Below are 20120 nucleotides of genomic sequence, written 5' to 3'. Positions count from 1 at the left end.
ACCTCCTGCTCCATGCCTCTGGTGGACCTCCTGCTCCATGCCGCGTTCCCGGGTGACATGGGCGATCATTCCACAAGTAAGTCCTCGCAAACATGACTTTATTATGCCTTGAAAACAAGCCCGAAAAGTCTTGAAGAATCTTTACAAGTCCGACTATGTTCCGGCTAAGATGAGTCACGCAACACTTGACATGTTGTTGTTTTTTTACCACCGGATTACTTCCAAGAATTGCGCAGCTTTATGACACATTTTCTACACCGTGATCTACCTCACACGGGCCTTCAAATATTATTATAACTAATATATTATTATAACTAAAATATTATTATAACTAATATATTATTGTAACTAATGTATTATTATAACGAATGTATTACTATGACTAATATATTATTATAACTAATGCATTATTATAATTAATGTATTATTGTAATAATGTTTTATTATAATTAATGTATTATTATACGCAAAGTATTATTATAACTAATGTATTATTATAACCAATATATTATTATAATAATGTATTATTGTAACTAATGTTTTATTATAACTAATGTATTGTTATAACTAATGTATTATTATAATTAATGAATTATTACAACTAAAGTATTATTATAATAATAATAAATAATAATAATACATTTTATTTATAAGGCGCCTTTCTGGGCGCTCAAGGACACCGTACAAAATCAAAACAATAAAATCAAATTGGATAAAAACAACAACAACAAAAATAGAGAAGAAAATATGATTACAATGAATAAGCAGTCAGGAATAACTAATGTATTATTATAACTAAATTATTATTATGACTAATGTATTATTATTGTTATAACTAATGTATTCCTGTAATTCATGTCTTATTATGACTAATGTGTGTGGTTTTTAAAAACTTCCGCAGAGAAACCAGGACTTGCAATGTGCGTGGGCTGTGGGAGTCAGATCCACGACCAGTACATCCTGAGGGTGTCCCCGGACTTGGAGTGGCACGCAGCCTGCCTGAAGTGTGCCGAGTGCCGCCAGCACCTGGACGAGTCCTGCACGTGCTTCGTGCGGGACGGCAAGACTTACTGTAAACGAGACTACACCAGGTGTGACGTCATCGCCCACACTCCTACCACGTGGGTTTTTTTCTTTTTTTTTCTTTCTTTCTCATACTTCATGTTTATTTTGCAGGTTGTTTGGCATAAAATGTGCAAATTGCAAGGCGGGCTTCTGCAGCAGCGACTTGGTGATGCGGGCCAGAGAAAGTGTTTACCACGTGGAGTGTTTCCGGTGCTCCGCCTGCAGCCGACACCTCCTGCCCGGGGACGAGTTCACGGTGCGGGACGACGAGCTGCTGTGTCGGGCCGACCATGCCTTGTTGCTGGATGGGAGCTCCGCGGGGAGTCCGCTTAGCCCCGGGAACGTCCACGCAAGACCTCTGCCCACCTCCGGTAATTATGGGCCTGCACTATTTATGATATTCGGCCCACCTCCAATAATTATGGGCCTGAACTATTTATGATATTCGGTCCACCTCAGGTAATTATGGGCCTGAACTATTTATTATATTCGATCCACCTCCAATAATTATGGGCCTGAACTATTTATGATATTCGGTCCACCTCAGGTAATTATGAGCCTGAACTATTTATTATATTCGACCCACCTTTGATAATTATGGGCCTGCACTATTTATGATAGTCTACCCACCTCCGATAATTATGAGCTTGCACTATTTATGAGATTCTGCCCACCTCAGGTAATTATGGGCCTGCACGATTTATTATATTCGACCCACCTCCAATAATTATGGGCCTGCGCTATTTATGATATTATGCCCACCTCGGGTAATTATGAGCCTGCACTATTTATTATATTCGACCCACCTCCGATAATTATGGGCCTGCACTATTTATGATATTCTGCCCACCTCAGGTAATTATGGGCCTGCACGATTTATTATATTCGACCCACCTCCAATAATTATGGGCCTGCGCTATTTATGATATTATGCCCACCTCAGGTAATTATGAGCCTGCACTATTTATTATATTCGACCCACCTCCGATAAGTATGGGCCTGCACTATTTATGATATTCGGTCCACCTCAGGTAATTATGAGCCTGCACTATTTATTATAAATCGACCCACCTTTGATAATTATGGGCCTGCACTATTTATTATATTCGGCCCACCTCAGGTAATTATAGGCCTGCACTATTTATTATATTCGATCCACCTCCGATAATTATGAGCCTGCACTATTTATTATATTCGACCCACCTTTGATAATTATGGGCCTGCACTATTTATTATATTCGGCCCACCTCAGGTAATGATGAGCCTGCACTATTTGTTATATTCGACCCACCTCCGATAATTATGGGCCTGCGCTATTTATGATATTCGGCCCACCTCAGGTAATTATGAGCCTGCACTATTTATTATATTCGACCCACCTTTGATAATTATGGGCCTGCACTATTTATGATATTCGGCCCACCTCAGGTAATTATGAGCCTGCACTATTTATGATATTCGGTCCACCTCAGGTAATTATGAGCCTGCACTATTTATTATATTCGACCCACCTTTGATAATTATGGGCCTGCACTATTTATCATATTCGGCCCACTTCAGGTAATTATGAGCCTGCACTATTAATTATATTCAACCCACCTCCGATAATTGTGGGCCTGCACTATTTATGATATTCGGCCCACCTCAGGTAATTATGAGCCTGCACTATTTATTATATTCGACCCACCTTTGATAATTATAGGCCTGCACTATTTATTATATTCGGCCCACCTCAGGTAATTATGAGCCTGCACTATTTATTATAAATCGACCCACCTTTGATAATTATGGGCCTGCACTATTTATGATATTCGACCCACCTCCGATAATTATGAGCCTGCACTATTTATGATATTCGGCCCACCTCAGGTAATTATGGGCCTGGACTATTTCTTACATTCGGCCCATCTCAGGTAATTATGAGCCTGCACTATTTATGATATTCGGCCCACCTCAGGTAATTATGAGCCTGCACTATTTATTATAAATCGACCCACCTTTGATAATTATGGGCCTGCACTATTTATTATATTCGGCCCACCTCAGGTAATTATGGGCCTGCACTATTTATTATATTCGGCCCATCTCAGGTAATTATGAGCCTGCACTATTTATGATATTCGGCTCACCTCAGGTGATTATGGGCCTGCACGATTTGTGATAATCGGCCCACCTCAGGTAATTATGGGCCTGCACTATTTATGATATTCGACCCACTTCAGGTAATTATGGGCCTGCACTATTTATGATATTCGGCCCACTTCAGGTAATTATGGGCCTGCACTATTTATAATTTTATAGTAATTGGTTTTTTTTTCATACATTTTGTGGCATATAACTCCCACTTTGTGTGCAACCGAACTGCATTGGGAAAAAAAAAGGTACATTTCATGTTAGCAGATAAATATCAAATATTACCACCAATTGATGTTCCGTCCCCGCAGGCCCGGTGGTGTCGGTGCGGCACCCCCCGCACCAGCGGAACCACGTGCACAAGTCGTCGGAGAAGACCACGAGGGTGCGGACGGTGCTGAACGAGAAGCAGCTGCACACGCTGCGCACGTGCTACAACGCCAACCCGCGGCCCGACGCGCTGATGAAGGAGCAGCTGGTGGAGATGACCGGCCTCAGTCCCCGCGTCATCCGGGTCTGGTTCCAGAACAAACGCTGCAAGGACAAGAAGAGATCCATCCTGATGAAGCAGCTGCAGCTGCAGCAGCACGACGACAAGACGGTGCGGCGCAAATAAATACATATTGGCAAAAAAATAAAAAAATTAAAAAAAAAAAAAAAAAAAAAAATATATATATATATATATATATATATATATATATATATAAATTATTTTGATAATTTTTGCTCCCTACTTTGGGAATTTATAAACTGCTTTATGCGATTAATTAATTTTGTTCTCTCCCCGTGCAGAACCTGCAGGGCCTCACTGGGACGCCACTCGTGGCCGGAAGTCCAATCCGCCACGACAGCTCCGTGCAGGGCAACACCGTGGAGGTGCAGACCTACCAAGCACCGTGGAAGAGCCTGAGTGACTTCGCCCTGCAGAGCGACCTGGACCAGCCCGTCTTCCAACAACTGGTGAGAAACTACAAGAAAATAACAATAAGATGCAGAATGTCACCAGCACCCACGCAAGACAGACATAAAGAATAATAAGCAATTTTTAAAGATATTAATTAGGATGACAGCACTATTTTATTCGTACATCACTCTTATTTTGTTAATATTGAGGTTTTAGTTTAGGGCATGACTATGTTGACCTTTAAAAAAAATGATCCTGTCATGTATAAATTCAAACATAATGTTAGTAACAACAACACAAATGTAAATATGATTAAAATGGAAATGTTTCTATGATATTTCGTTTGTCCAATTTACGTCCAACATTTTACAAACACATCGACCGCTGCGCAACGTACAACCACAATAATAAACTCTGCTAAAATACTGAATTTATTGACATGTGTCGATTTAAACATGTTGGAATTGGATGAATTGAATATATATATATATATATATATATATATATATATATATATATATATATATATATATATATATATATATATATATATATATAATGTAATCATTTAATTTAAAAGTATATTTTATTTTGTTAGAATTATCATTTCAAATTCAAAATACTTGTGGACCTTTCATATTTTTAGACAGTGAGTTTGATTATTTTATTAAGATAAGTCAACTTGTTTTCATTTGAATATAACATTATTTTTTATTGAAGGCCTCATCATTGCATCCCTCTTATTTATCCTGTAATAATTGTGCATATATATACATATATATATATATATATATATATATATATATATATATATATATATATATATATATATATATATATATATATATATATATATGCACAATTATTACAGGATAAATAAGAGTAAAATACTTGTTTGTGTATATATATATATATATATATATATATATATATATATATATATATATATATATATATATACACACAAGTATTTTGAATTTGAAATGATAATTCTCACAAAATAAAATAAAATTTGAATATAACATTTTTTATTGAAGGCCTCATCATTGCATCCCTCTTATTTATTTATCCTGTAGTAATTGTGCATATATATATATATATATATATATATATATATATATATATATATATATATATATATATATATATATATACACACACAAGTATTTTGAATTTGAAATGATAATTCTAACAAAATAAAATATACTTTTAAATTAAATGAGTACATTATTTTAGGAATCACACTAGATTCATATGCAGCACAATAGAGTTCATTGAATCCTAAAAATTATGCAATAATTACATTAAATTAAAAACACATAAAATTATTGTAAGAAAGATATTTCATAATGTTTCATAAATCTGATGATTTAACATTTTAAACTTTGTGTTCATATTTTTATCAAGTTCATTCGTTGAACATATTATTGTTATTGCATAAAAAGAACTACTTCTAGGAGGTGATCTTAATATTTTGGATACCTTATTTGGCTTTTATAAAATAAACATTTGTATTTCTAATTGTGTTTGTGTAATAAAATATGTATTTATTTTGCCTCAAAATATATTTACTACAGATATTTTTTTCAGGTGAACTGCATTTTAATTGCATCAACTTGTGTCATAATCTGATGTTCAAACATGGCTTCATTGATTGAAAGTTATTTTATTTTTTTAGTCAAACGTTTGAGCGCAAAATAAGTGTGAACATTTTTTTCTTAAGTTTCAAATCAAACATGTTGACGTCTTTTATTTTGTAATATATTTCTGTAAAAAATAAATAAATAACGAATGTATCATTTTTATTTTTTTAAACTCCCTTCATGTTCCATCAGATGTCTTTTTCGGAGTCGGGCTCCTTGGGGAACTCGTCTGCCAGTGACGTCACTTCTCTGTCGTCACAGTTACCGGACACACCGAACAGCATGGTTCCCAGTCCAGTGGACACGTGATGACGTCACGTGATGACGTCACCTGACGCTCGAAGCCTCAACAAGACGATGTTGACGTGGATTTGTATCACGGAGGAAAAGATTCCCACTTTTTTTCTTCTTGTCGCTCCTGAAGTGGACAATGTGGGGATTCGAACGTGTGGACAATCTTCCCCACGCGTGTGGATCATATGTGCATGACGTTATCGACTCTTTAAATGTTCAAGACACACAACAAGGCTCTTGGAAATAACTTATTATTATTACTATTTATTATAAGAAGACACACGCCAACCTTGCCAATAAAAAGACACTTCTAGAATCCATTTGGTCCTTCGCGTCAAATAACCCAAAAAAAAGGACTGCGATAAATATGCCTGCTTAAAATGTAAAGGAATACAATGAAATAGTTTGCTTAAAATGGAAAATAAAGCGAAATAACGTGTTTAATTTTTAAATTATTTTTGGATTGTAAAAAAAAAAAAAACATTTTAAAGAGTGTTATTTCTAAATGTCTAGATATGATCGGATCTGGCATCACCTGGCAACCAAACACACGTTTAAAGTGTGTGTGCGTGGGAGCGCTGACTCCACGCCCTCAGTGGAAGCATCGTGGCGTGTCCTGGGTTTATTTTCCTTCCAGTCGGAATGTTGCCCGGCAAATAGCCGCTGGACAAAGGCGGCAGGCAGGCAGGTCAAGCCGGACCTGACACCTGACACCTCAACAATTTGTTTAGGAAGATCCGCTTTTTTTATCAGTGGAGGAAAACGGAGATTTATTGAAGGAGCAAAGCTGAGGTGTTAAGATCGTCTCTGCTGCCCTCAACATGTGCAACACTACATTTAAATACATGCTTTATTACCCTAAATATTTAGAACATTTAATTCAAGCTGCAACTTGCATTGTCTTATCTGCTAATCTGCAACCTTAAAAATGTAGTGACCCTGTAAGACCCTGCATATGGATCCTAAAAAAAGACAAACATGTTGCAATGAATAAAAGAAACGCTCTAAAATGTAATGACTGATTTAGGCATTTTCAATACAAATGTCTCAACAGACAATTTAGAAATAAAAAGGGATGAAAAGAGAAAAAGTGAAACTAAAATACACTTAAATAGGAGTTAATGAAGGCCACCCAGTACTGCTGGATGTATTTAAACATCAATATTTGGTGATTAAATAATAAATACAACAAAAGTTGCTGGAAAGAACACAAACACTTTTATTATGTACATTCATACATTTGAAAATAATAAACATTTTAGTCCGTATGATCAACTATACACATTTTGCCTTCTTGGGAAAGAAATGATAAAGACGGCAGCTACAACAACATGAGTGACCAATACAAAATATGTAATAAATTAACGTTTCCAAAACAGAAACAACCGTCTTGTTCCACTTTAATATACAAAAAGTCATGTGTGCAAATTGCTGGTACACTTCTTTCCTAGCATGTGCACACTTGGAATAAGGCTTTAACGTTTTTTTTAATGGATTTAGAGAGTTGAATACAGTAAAAAAAAAAAAAAAGTCCAGATACTGAAAGTTGCTGAAAGTTGCCTTTAGTCCTCTTGCTTCTTGAGGAAAAACTGCAGAGCCGAGTCCCACTGGTCTCTTGGGAAGCGGTTGGGCAACTCACAGTAATCCAGCTGATGGTGCACTGCAAGTGGGAGATGGAGATGTAATACACTTTATGTGTGTGTGTGTGTGTGTGTGTGTGTGTGTGTAGCTTCACCTGAATGAGTGTGTTAGAATGTCTTTTATTAAACACTTTTGTTCTACAAAACCCGAAACCAGTGAAATTGTCACGTTGTGTAAATGGTAAATAAAAAGAGAATACAATGATTTGTAAATCCTTTTCAACTTATATTCAATTGAATAGACTGCAAAGACAACATATTTCATGTTCACACTGAGAAACTTTTTTGCAAATAATCATTAACGTAGAATTTAATGGCAGCAACACATTGCAAAAAAGTTGTCACTGGGGCATTTTTACCACTGTGTTACATGGCCTTTCCTTTTAACAACACTCAGTAAACGTTTGGGAACTGAGAAGACACATTTTTGAAGCTTCTCAGGTGGAATTCTTTCCCATTCTTGCTTGATGTACAGCTTAAGTTGTTCAACAGTCTCCCTTCTCATATTGCACCACATATTTTCAATGTCTGGACTACAGGCAGGCCAGTCTAGTACCCGCACTCTTTTACTACGAAGCCACGCTGTTGTAACACGTGGCTTGGCATTGTCTTGCTGAAATAAGCAGGGGCGTCCATGATAACGTTGCTTGGATGGCAACATGTGTTCCTCCAAAACCTGTATGTACCTTTCAGCATTAATGGTGCCTTCACAGATGTGTAAGTTACCCATGTCTTGGCCACTAATACACCCCCATACCATCACACATGCTGCCTTTTACACTTTGCGCCTAGAACAATCCAGATGGTTCTTTTCCTCTTTGGTCCGGAGGACACGACGTCCACAGTTTCCAAAAACAATGTGAAATGTGGACTCGTCAGACCACAGAACACTTTTCCACTTTGCATCAGTCCTTCTTAGATAAACTCGGGCCCAGCAAAGCCGGCAGCGTTTCTGGGTGTTGTTGATAAATGGCTTTTGTTTTGCATAGTAGAGTTTTAACTTGCACTTACAGATGTAGCAACACACTGTAGTTACTGACAGTGGTTTTCTGAAGTGTTCCTGAGCCCATGTGGTGATATCCTTTACACACTGATGTGGCTTTTTTTTTTACCACCTGAGGGATCGAAGGTCCGTAATATCGCTCACATGCAGTGATTTCTCCAGATTCTCTGAACCTTTTGATGATATTAGGGACCGTAGATGGTGAAATCCCTAAATTCCTTGCAATAGCTGGTTGAGAAATGTTGTTCTTAAACAATTTGCTCACGCATTTGTTGACAAAGCGGTGACCCTCGCCCCATCCTTATTTGTGAATGACTGAGCATTTCATGGAAGCTGCTTTTATACCCAATCATGGCACCCACCTGTTCCCAATTAGCCTGTTCACCTGTGGGATGTTCCAAATAAGTCTTTGATGAGCATTCTTCAACTTTCTCAGTCTTTTTTGCCACTCGTGCCAGCTTTTTTGAAACATGTTGCAGGCATCAAATTCCAAATGAGCTAATATTTGCTAAGTATAAAGTTTCTCAGTGTGAACATGAAATATCTTGTCTTTGCAGTCTATTCAATTGAATATAAGTTGAAAAGGATTTGCAAATCATTGTATTCTCTTTTTATTTACCATTTACACAACGTGACAACTTCACTGCTTTTGGCTTTTGTACATGTCTTCACCTGACTGAGTGTTTTTAAAAAGCCTTCCTTATGGAAGAGTCAAAATGAAAAAACAAGAAATATTTCGGATAGGTAAAATGTGAAAATATGAATAAATAATTACGAAAACAAACAAACTAGATAGAAATACCAAAAAAAAGAAGAAAAATGCATGACAGATTTACCACTTTGCTTTGTTTTGGGGTCTGAATCTTTCTCGCTGGCAGCACAATCCTGGAAATAAAAAGACAAAGCCAGAAGTTAGTGCACTGAACTTTGGGACGCAGCTTCCGGTTTCAGGTCTTCATCCTAACAAGACATTTAGGATCCTAGTATAAGTGAACCATGTCTTCTGTGTTCAGTGCATGAAGCCAGCAAGCATCAAGACTTTGTGAGCAAACATCATTGCTGCAAAAATGTCTGATTTTGAGGTCCTATGGAGGAGTCCCACAACTGTTGGTGTATGCTCGCAGGATTCCCACTTGAGGAAGGAATGCTGCCAACAATGAGGGCAAGACGAGGTGCATTCTGACTTTGTTTGAGAGGAATGACAATAGCAGGTCAGTGGAGATAATCTCTGTGCAAACATCAGAAGAAGATAAAGGAGAGGAGATGTTTACTGGGAGGAGAAGAAGTGGCAGCCAGGAAGACATCCATCTTTGTAAGACTACAACAATAAAGAAAAGGTGGCCAGTTACACATTGACAGACTTCATGTTGTCAATCAGCCAGGATGCAGAAGCTCTCCTTTACGCTGTTTGGTCTTCTACCTGGATGAAGGTGTGTCTGGTCTTCTACCTGGATGAAGGTGTGTCTGGTCTTCTACCTGGATGAAGGTGTGTTTGGTCTTCTACCTGGATGAAGGTGTGTCTGGTCTTCTACCTGGATGAAGGTGTGTTTGGTCTTCTACCTGGATGAAGGTGTGTTTGGTCTTCTACCTGGATGAAGGTGTGTTTGGTCTTCTACCTGGATGAAGGTGTGTTTGGTCTTCTACCTGGATGAAGGTGTGTCTGGTCTTCTACCTGGATGAAGGTGTGTTTGGTCTTCTACCTGGATGAAGGTGTGTTTGGTCTTCTACCTGGATGAAGGTGTGTTTGGTCTTCTACCTGGATGAAGGTGTGTCTGGTCTTCTACCTGGATGAAGGTGTGTCTGGTCTTCTACCTGGATGAAGGTGTGTCTGGTCTTCTACCTGGATGAAGGTGTGTCTGGTCTTCTACCTGGATGAAGGTGTGTCTGGTCTTCTACCTGGATGAAGGTGTGTCTGGTCTTCTACCTGGATGAAGGTGTGTTTGGTCTTCTACCTGGATGAAGGTGTGTCTGGTCTTCTACCTGGATGAAGGTGTGTCTGGTCTTCTACCTGGATGAAGGTGTGTCTGGTCTTCTACCTGGATGAAGGTGTGTCTGGTCTTCTACCTGGATGAAGGTGTGTCTGGTCTTCTACCTGGATGAAGGTGTGTTTGGTCTTCTACCTGGATGAAGGTGTGTTTGGTCTTCTACCTGGATGAAGGTGTGTTTGGTCTTCTACCTGGATGAAGGTGTGTCTGGTCTTCTACCTGGATGAAGGTGTGTTTGGTCTTCTACCTGGATGAAGGTGTGTTTGGTCTTCTACCTGGATGAAGGTGTGTCTGGTCTTCTACCTGGATGAAGGTGTGTCTGGTCTTCTACCTGGATGAAGGTGTGTCTGGTCTTCTACCTGGATGAAGGTGTGTCTGGTCTTCTACCTGGATGAAGGTGTGTTTGGTCTTCTACCTGGATGAAGGTGTGTTTGGTCTTCTACCTGGATGAAGGTGTGTTTGGTCTTCTACCTGGATGAAGGTGTGTTTGGTCTTCTACCTGGATGAAGGTGTGTCTGGTCTTCTACCTGGATGAAGGTGTGTCTGGTCTTCTACCTGGATGAAGGTGTGTTTGGTCTTCTACCTGGATGAAGGTGTGTTTGGTCTTCTACCTGGATGAAGGTGTGTCTGGTCTTCTACCTGGATGAAGGTGTGTCTGGTCTTCTACCTGGATGAAGGTGTGTTTGGTCTTCTACCTGGATGAAGGTGTGTTTGGTCTTCTACCTGGATGAAGGTGTGTTTGGTCTTCTACCTGGATGAAGGTGTGTTTGGTCTTCTACCTGGATGAAGGTGTGTCTGGTCTTCTACCTGGATGAAGGTGTGTTTGGTCTTCTACCTGGATGAAGGTGTGTTTGGTCTTCTACCTGGATGAAGGTGTGTTTGGTCTTCTACCTGGATGAAGGTGTGTTTGGTCTTCTACCTGGATGAAGGTGTGTTTGGTCTTCTACCTGGATGAAGGTGTGTTTGGTCTTCTACCTGGGTGAAGGTGTGTCTGGTCTTCTACCTGGATGAAGGTGTGTCTGGTCTTCTACCTGGATGAAGGTGTGTCTGGTCTTCTACCTGGATGAAGGTGTGTCTGGTCTTCTACCTGGAAGAAGGTGTGTCTGGTCTTCTACCTGGAAGAAGGTGTGTTTGGTCTTCTACCTGGGTGAAGGTGTGTCTGGTCTTCTACCTGGATGAAGGTGTGTCTGGTCTTCTACCTGGATGAAGGTCTGTTTGGTCTTCTACCTGGATGAAGGTGTGTTTGGTCTTCTACCTGGATGAAGGTGTGTTTGGTCTTCTACCTGGATGAAGGTGTGTCTGGTCTTCTACCTGGATGAAGGTGTGTTTGGTCTTCTACCTGGATGAAGGTGTGTTTGGTCTTCTACCTGGATGAAGGTGTGTTTGGTCTTCTACCTGGATGAAGGTGTGTTTGGTCTTCTACCTGGATGAAGGCGTGTTTGGTCTTCTACCTGGATGAAGGTGTGTTTGGTCTTCTACCTGGATGAAGGTGTGTCTGGTCTTCTACCTGGATGAAGGTGTGTTTGGTCTTCTACCTGGATGAAGGTGTGTTTGGTCTTCTACCTGGATGAAGGTGTGTTTGGTCTTCTACCTGGATGAAGGTGTGTTTGGTCTTCTACCTGGATGAAGGTGTGTTTGGTCTTCTACCTGGATGAAGGCGTGTTTGGTCTTCTACCTGGATGAAGGTGTGTTTGGTCTTCTACCTGGATGAAGGTGTGTCTGGTCTTCTACCTGGGTGAAAGTGTGTCTGGTCTTCTACCTGGATGAAGGTCTGTTTGGTCTTCTACCTGGATGAAGGTGTGTTTGGTCTTCTACCTGGATGAAAGTCTGTTTGGTCTTCTACCTGGGTGAAGGTGTGTTTGGTCTTCTACCTGGGTGAAGGTGTGTCTGGTCTTCTACCTGGATGAAGGTGTGTTTGGTCTTCTACCTGGATGAAGGTGTGTTTGGTCTTCTACCTGGATGAAGGTGTGTCTGGTCTTCTACCTGGATGAAGGTGTGTTTGGTCTTCTACCTGGATGAAGGTGTGTTTGGTCTTCTACCTGGGTGAAGGTGTGTCTGGTCTTCTACCTGGATGAAGGTGTGTTTGGTCTTCTACCTGGATGAAGGTGTGTTTGGTCTTCTACCTGGATGAAGGTGTGTTTGGTCTTCTACCTGGATGAAGGTGTGTTTGGTCTTCTACCTGGATGAAGGCGTGTTTGGTCTTCTACCTGGATGAAGGTGTGTTTGGTCTTCTACCTGGATGAAGGTGTGTCTGGTCTTCTACCTGGATGAAGGTGTGTTTGGTCTTCTACCTGGATGAGGGTGTGTTTGGTCTTCTACCTGGATGAAGGTGTGTTTGGTCTTCTACTTGGATGAAGGTGTGTTTGGTCTTCTACCTGGATGAAGGTGTGTTTGGTCTTCTACCTGGATGAAGGTGTGTTTGGTCTTCTACCTGGATGAAGGTGTGTTTGGTCTTCTACCTGGATGAAGGTGTGTTTGGTCTTCTACCTGGATGAAGGTGTGTCTGGTCTTCTACCTGGATGAAGGTGTGTCTGGTCTTCTACCTGGATGAAGGTGTGTTTGGTCTTCTACCAGGATGAAGGTGTGTTTGATCTTCTACCTGGATGAAGGTGTGTCTGGTCTTCTACCTGGATGAAGGTGTGTCTGGTCTTCTACCTGGATGAAGGTGTGTTTGGTCTTCTACCTGGATGAAGGTGTGTTTGGTCTTCTACCTGGATGAAGGTGTGTCTGGTCTTCTACCAGGATGAAGGTGTGTTTGATCTTCTACCTGGATAAAGGTGTGTCTGGTCTTCTACCTGGATGAAGGTGTGTTTGATCTTCTACCTGGATGAAGGTGTGTTTGATCTTCTACCTGGATGAGGGTGTGTCTGGTCTTCTACCTGGATGAGGGTGTGTCTGGTCTTCTACCTGGATGAAGGTGTGTTTGATCTTCTACCTGGATGAAGGTGTGTCTGGTCTTCTACCTGGATGAAGGTGTGTTTGGTCTTCTACCTGGATGAAGGTGTGTTTGGTCTTCTACCTGGATGAAGGTGTGTCTGATCTTCTACCTGGATGAAGGTGTGTCTGGTCTTCTACCTGGATGAAGGTGTGTTTGGTCTTCTACCTGGATGAAGGTGTGTCTGGTCTTCTACCAGGATGAAGGTGTGTCTGGTCTTCTACCTGGATGAAGGTGTGTTTGGTCTTCTACCTGGATGAAGGTGGTGTACCTGGATGAGGGTGTGTTTGGTCTTGGATGAAGGTGTGTTTGGTCTTCTACCTGGATGAAGGTGTGTTTGGTCTTCTACCTGGATGAAGGTGTGTCTGGTCTTCTACCTGGATGAAGGTGTGTCTGGTCTTCTACCTGGATGAAGGTGTGTTTGGTCTTCTACCTGGATGAAGGTGGTGTACCTGGATGAGGGTGTGTTTGGTCTTCTACCTGGATGAAGGTGTGTTTGGTCTTCTACCTGGATGAAGGTGTGTTTGGTCTTCTACCTGGATGAAGGTCTGTTTGGTCTTCTACCTGGATGAAGGTGGTGTACCTGGATGAGGGTGTGTTTGGTCTTGGATGAAGGTGTGTTTGGTCTTCTACCTGGATGAAGGTGTGTTTGGTCTTCTACCTGGATGAAGGTGTGTCTGGTCTTCTACCTGGATGAAGGTGTGTCTGGTCTTCTACCTGGATGAAGGTGTGTTTGGTCTTCTACCTGGATGAAGGTGGTGTACCTGGATGAGGGTGTGTTTGGTCTTCTACCTGGATGAAGGTGTGTTTGGTCTTCTACCTGGATGAAGGTGTGTTTGGTCTTCTACCTGGATGAAGGTCTGTTTGGTCTTCTACCTGGATGAAGGTCTGTTTGGTCTTCTACCTGGATGAAGGTGTGTTTGGTCTTCTACCTGGATGAAGGTGTGTTTGGTCTTCTACCTGGGTGAAGGTGTGTCTGGTCTTCTACCTGGATGAAGGTGTGTTTGGTCTTCTACCTGGATGAGGGTGTGTTTGGTCTTCTACCTGAATGAGGGTGTGTTTGGTCTTCTACCTGGATGAAGGTGTGTCTGGTCTTCTACCTGGATGAAGGTGTGTCTGGTCTTCTACCTGGATGAAGGTGTGTTTGGTCTTCTACCTGGATGAAGGTGTGTTTGGTCTTCTACCTGGATGAAGGTGTGTTTGGTCTTCTACCTGGATGAGGGTGTGTTTGGTCTTCTACCTGAATGAGGGTGTGTTTGGTCTTCTACCTGGATGAAGGTGTGTCTGGTCTTCTACCTGGATGAAGGTGTGTTTGGTCTTCTACCTGGATGAAGGTGGCGTACCTGGATGAAGGTGGCCAGCAGCACGCAGCTCATCTCCTGCTGCAGGATGACCTTGTTGGGTGCGTTGTTGGAGCATGCTGAGATGAGCGAGGGGAAGAGCACGCGGATGAGGCGTGGGTGGCTGAAGTACTGGAAGGGCAGCTGACACAGTTTCTGCAGGACGCTGGGCTGACGTCCAGACTGGACGATCACCTGGAAGACATGCAGGTCAGCAGTAAATCACACATCCAGCACTAAAACAACAACAAGCAGCCATTAAGTCTTCCACTTGCACAATTACAGGTTATAAAACACTAAGTTTTGCTCTTCCTCTGCCAGCACTAATGACAGAGTAGGACTTCACCTTTGTGCACAGGTGGAACCACACACACCTACTCTGGCAGATAGGGGGCAGACATGAGCAGTCAATTCATGCAAACTTCCCCTGCTGGGATCTTGCTTTACTTTACGGCCTGTCAATCATCTCATCTCCTCCAGTGGTATTAAAGCCTCATCTGATGGTCCAAAGAAGGTTCTGTACTCTGTCCTCCTCTGTTTTCACTATCATCTCATCAAATCTGCCTTGTTTTGTACGTTTCTTTACACAACAATAATGTTTCTGGAGCCAGAAAATGACTAAACAGAAAAACAGTTTTGTCTGGGAGTAAACTATTTGATTTTTTTTTTAATGGTGTTGAGGACATGTTTTTATTTAACATTTTTTAAAATGGTGTTGAGTACTTTTATTTATTATTATTATATTATTTTTATTTGTTTTTAATGGTATTTAATAACATATTTTTAAAATGGTGTTGAGTACATTATTTATTTAAATTTTTTAAATGGTGTTGACTACATTTTTTTTTAAATGGTATTGAGTAAAAAATTTTTAATGGTGTTGAGTACATTTTTATTTTTTTTAAATGGTGTTGAGTACTTTATTTTAATGGTGTAGAGCAGTGGTTCTCAAATGGGGGTACGCGTACCCCTGGGGGTACTTGAAGGTATGCCAAGGGGTACGTGAGATTTTTTTTTTTTAAATATTCTAAAAATAGCAACAACTCAAAAATCCTTTATAAATATAAATAAAAACCTATTTTTTTTTCAAAATAGTTCAAGAAAGACCACTACAAATGAGCAATATTTTGCACTGTTATACAATTTAATAAATCAGAAACTGATGACATAGTGCTGTATTTTACTTCTTTATCTCTTTTTTTCAACCAAAAATGCTTTGCTCTGATTAGGTGGTACTTGAATTAAAAAAAATTCACAGGGGGTACATCACTGAAAAAAAGGTTGAGAACCACTGGTGTAGAGTACTCTTTTTTTTTTTTTTTTTTAAATTTAATGTAATTTAAAAAAAATGGTGTTGAGCCTATTTTCAGAAAACACAATAACCTCCCATCCTGCCTGAAAAAAATTAAATAGAAACATTTCTGGAGCAAATTTGTGGGATTTTCCTATTTAATTCTGCCATTGGCATAACTGAAGTTAGTTTAGCAGGTTTAAAAAAAACTTCATTTTATAGTCAACTTAGGAGAGGTCTTCTACATTTCCAGCAGGCAGTAGAAATAAGATGGTATTTAGTACAGGTGGGAACAGTAAACATTGAACGATGACATCATAGCAACACTGACATTTTTTTTCACTGGAGGACATTTCTTGATTTGTCATTTTTTTCCAACTTCTTCCTGTAAACAGTTTTTATTTATTTAAAAAAAAAAAGTGTGTTTGTGTTGGTCTTGCTCCACAGTTGTGTTAGCCATCCGCTATGGAAAGGTGCCAAAATGTGGTACAGTTCAGTTTTTTTTTGGAAGCTTTAGGAAAGTTGAAAAAGGAAATGCTTGTTATTTGATGGAAACAGGATAAGAACGTGCACCAGGATGCACGTTCAATCCCAACAAGTTGTCTAACTCAATAAGAGGTTTTCACACAGGAATCACTGGTCACTTCATTCACTAATGGACATTAAAGTCAGGTGTCATACAAGCGCTGCTTATTTTCAGCGTGTGGAGTTCTGGTGTATTTGTGCTACTTTTCACTCATTTTAAATGCACAGTGGAACGCTGCCCGCAGACAAACTGGCAGCAACATCAGAGATAGTCCAGTTATGCAGTTGAAACTCCAGTCAGAGGACTGACAGGGAAAACTCTAAAGTAGAACGGTCCTAAGATTTTATTTTATTTTAAAATTTCATGAAATATTGAATCCGCTCCTAAAGTTCCACAGCACTTTGGAGGACAAGTCATGCATGACTTCATAGGTGGATGTGATTTGCCTACAGGAGCAGCTCTAGCAAGTGATGTGAAGAGAATAATAATAATGGATTAGATTTTATAAAGCACTTTTCTAGACACTCAAAGCACTTTATAGTGAGAACTGACAACACTCGTTCATTCACTCACATTCTGGATGTGACATAAGCATACTCGCCTTCAAAGCAATGAGACTTGTGATTAAGAGTTTAGGTGTTTATGTTTCACAGAGGTTATCTTCTATTTCCACACAATTAGATAAATAACTAAGATGTTTACCAGGATTATTCTGCCTTGCAAACAATTTGAGAGTAGTACATTGTTGAACTCTTTGCTTAATCCATTCCATAATATAATTCTGTATACTGATATGCTAAAAGTGTTAAATGTTGTACGTGCATACACACGTTTATGGTTTAGCTTGTCCTTTTTTTAATTTCATTTGCCAATTAAGACCAAATGTTTTATTGTTCCCTACATCTTAAAAGGGTCATATCATGATTTTTTATTCTACATTTAAAACACTTCCCTGAGGTCTAAATAATATGTAATGGTGGTTCTTTAGTCAACATTCTGCATAGATTGTTCTACAGACCGTTTTTGAGCCACTTTCTGAACTTCTCTTCAGGATGTGCTGTTTTGTCTTATTTTCGTGCCTCCACTTCTGCTATTATCCCTGTCCACTATTTTGTGTTTTTTAGCGCTTCCATAGCGAGTCTACTGACAGATATAAGTGATAACGATAAATTACTTTATATTAGAAATGGCAACAGGGGAGGATGTGTGTCCATGGAGGATAGAGAAAAAGAAGAAGATTGTTGACTACAGCGAGGACTATAATGTCAAACCCGTGCAATGCCTTCAGGGTACATTTATACCATATATGGGTAATTCGCTGACGGTTTTCCCAAGTTGTGATAGCACAGGTTGTTTGGCCGAAGCATGAAGGAAGGCAAGATTGTTTTATAAATGCAATGCTTCTATGGCTTGATTTCTACTTTTCAGGACTTATGCAGATCCCAAACAAATAACAGCAAGTACCAATAGGTAAGAAAAGTTGGTTTTGCATAATAGTTAACTTCTTTTTACAGTTATTTGACTCTGAAACTTAAAATTTTTATTTCCAAGAAATGCCCACTGTATTATAAATGGTAGTGGTTCAGTGTAATCATCCCTATGTACCGTATTTTTCGGAGTATAAGCCGCTCCGGAGTATAGGCCGCACCGGCCGAAAATGCATAATAAAGAAGGAAAAAAACATATAAGTCGCACTGGAGTATAAGTCGCATTTTATTTATTTATATTTGATAAAACCCAACACCAAAAATAGACATTTGAAAGGCAATTTAAAATAAATAAAGAATAGTGAACAACAGGCTGAATAAGTGTACGTTATCTGAGGCATAAATAACCAACTGAGAACGTGCCTGGTATGTTAACGTAACATATTATGGTAAGAGTCATTCAAATAACTATAACATATAGAACATGCTATACGTTTACCAAACAATCTGTCACTTCTAATCGCTAAATCCCATGAAATCTTATACGTTTAGTCTCTTACGTGAATGAGCTAAATACCATTATTTGATATTTTACGCTAATGTGTTAATAATTTCACACATAAGTCGCTCCTGAGTATAAGTCGCACCCCGGCCAAACTATGAAAAAAACTGCGACTTATAGTCCAAAAAATACGGTAGTTGATAAATAAACAAACAAATGAATAAATAAATATAAACCATAAGCTAAAAAAAAACACCTGGAGGTAGAAAAACAACGTACAACCTGAAGTAAAAAATATAAACATAGCCAATCAACCAACTTTCAGCACTTCTGTAGCCTGAATTGGCTTCCACTTAGAAAACAAAACGGTGGTGATATATTTCCCAATTGGGTCCAAGAGTGTAGCCTGACATCATAAAAAGCAGAACCCAGACATCTGGCCCGCATGGAACACTGACCATGAAAAAAAAACTCAACGTCTTGGCTGTTCTGTTCTTTCTTAAGCTCAGAGAGCTGGCGCTTTCAAACAGTGCTGCGTTTTATGACATAACTTCCTCACTGTCTACAATGACAACAAAGTGTGTGCTAAAGTTAACGTTCTGGAACGCAAATAAACTCCTGGCGGCGAAAAAAAAAAAAATGGTGTGCAAGCAGTAACTGCATAAAGTTTTATTTGTACGAGGCAGATGTACCTAATGTTTACATCTTTAAAAAAAGTGGTCAGTGCTTTTAATTTGTCTCTGCAATCTAATAATTAGCAAATGTATGACGTCACAAAAAAGGAGGAGACAATCATTCGTCAATGTGTCTGGACGGCCTAAGGTACACCTGGGCAAATGAAGGCCCATTAAGCTTTTCAATCTGGCCCGCCAGACATCCCCAAATATATTTTTTAGATGTTTAAGATGTAAAGTGTAGCTGCCATGATGTGCAGTGATGTTTTCTAATGACCGTAAGTCTTCAACTATACTAAGTATTTCAATGCTTGGAATCTGCACTTTTGCATGATATACTAGTTACTATGGTCATCTAATTAGTTACTATGGTCATCTAATTAGCTACTATGGTAATTTAATTAGTTACTATGGCCATCTAATTAAATACTATGGTCATCTAATTAGTTACTATGGTCATCTAATTAGTTACTATGGCCATCTAATTAATTGCTATGGTCATCTAATTCAATCAATCAATCAATCAATGTTTATTTATATAGCCCTAAATCACAAGTGTCTCAAAGGGCTGCACAAGCCACAACGACATCCTCGGTACAGAGCCCACATAAGGGCAAGGAAAAACTCACCCCAGTGGGACGTCGATGTGAATGACTATGAGAAACCTTGGAGAGGACCGCATATGTGGGTAATCTCCCCCCCGCCCCCCTCTAGGGGAGACCGAATGCAATGGATGTCGAGTGGGTCTGACATAATAT

At 39.6% G+C, this 20120-nt stretch overlaps 2 protein-coding genes across 4 annotated transcripts in view; one reads left to right on the top strand and one right to left on the bottom strand.

Annotated features, from left to right (window-relative positions):
* Window positions 1-6451, top strand: isl2a (ISL LIM homeobox 2a). The gene is made up of 6 exons (XM_061969342.2): window positions 1-76; window positions 902-1091; window positions 1177-1436; window positions 3510-3799; window positions 3991-4158; window positions 5938-6451. Exons 1-6 carry the CDS (start codon window positions 13-15, stop codon window positions 6052-6054), a joined length of 1089 nt encoding a protein of 362 aa, XP_061825326.1. The 5' UTR covers window positions 1-12; the 3' UTR covers window positions 6055-6451.
* Window positions 6452-7234: 783 nt separating this feature from the next.
* The window catches only part of scaper (S-phase cyclin A-associated protein in the ER), a 146084-nt gene continuing 133198 nt past the window's right edge, over window positions 7235-20120 (bottom strand). For all 3 annotated transcript variants that reach the window (XM_061970390.2, XM_061970392.2, XM_061970391.2), the window contains 3 exons: window positions 14946-15137; window positions 9519-9567; window positions 7235-7699 (listed from right to left, as the gene is read on the bottom strand). In XM_061970390.2, coding sequence (XP_061826374.2) covers window positions 7602-7699; window positions 9519-9567; window positions 14946-15137 — 339 coding nt within the window. In that variant the 3' untranslated portion in view covers window positions 7235-7601. The remainder of the gene's footprint in view (window positions 7700-9518; window positions 9568-14945; window positions 15138-20120) is intronic.

This window comes from Nerophis lumbriciformis, linkage group LG10, assembly GCF_033978685.3.
Source record: "Nerophis lumbriciformis linkage group LG10, RoL_Nlum_v2.1, whole genome shotgun sequence".
Taxonomy (NCBI): domain Eukaryota; kingdom Metazoa; phylum Chordata; class Actinopteri; order Syngnathiformes; family Syngnathidae; genus Nerophis; species Nerophis lumbriciformis.
The sequence above is the reverse complement of the archived record's forward strand: the minus strand, read 5'-3'. Positions and strand labels throughout refer to the sequence as shown.

What these genes read in the sequence shown, in the direction of transcription:
- isl2a (XM_061969342.2), top strand. Translation starts at nt 13, where the DNA reads ATGCCTCTGGTGGACCTCCTGCTCCATGCCGCGTTCCCGGGTGACATG. An exon ending in TGTAAACGAGACTACACCAG is followed by an intron (nt 1,092 to 1,176) that starts GTGTGACGTCAT and finishes TTTATTTTGCAG; the next exon opens with GTTGTTTGGCATAAAATGTG. An exon ending in AGCCCGTCTTCCAACAACTG is followed by an intron (nt 4,159 to 5,937) that starts GTGAGAAACTAC and finishes ATGTTCCATCAG; the next exon opens with ATGTCTTTTTCGGAGTCGGG.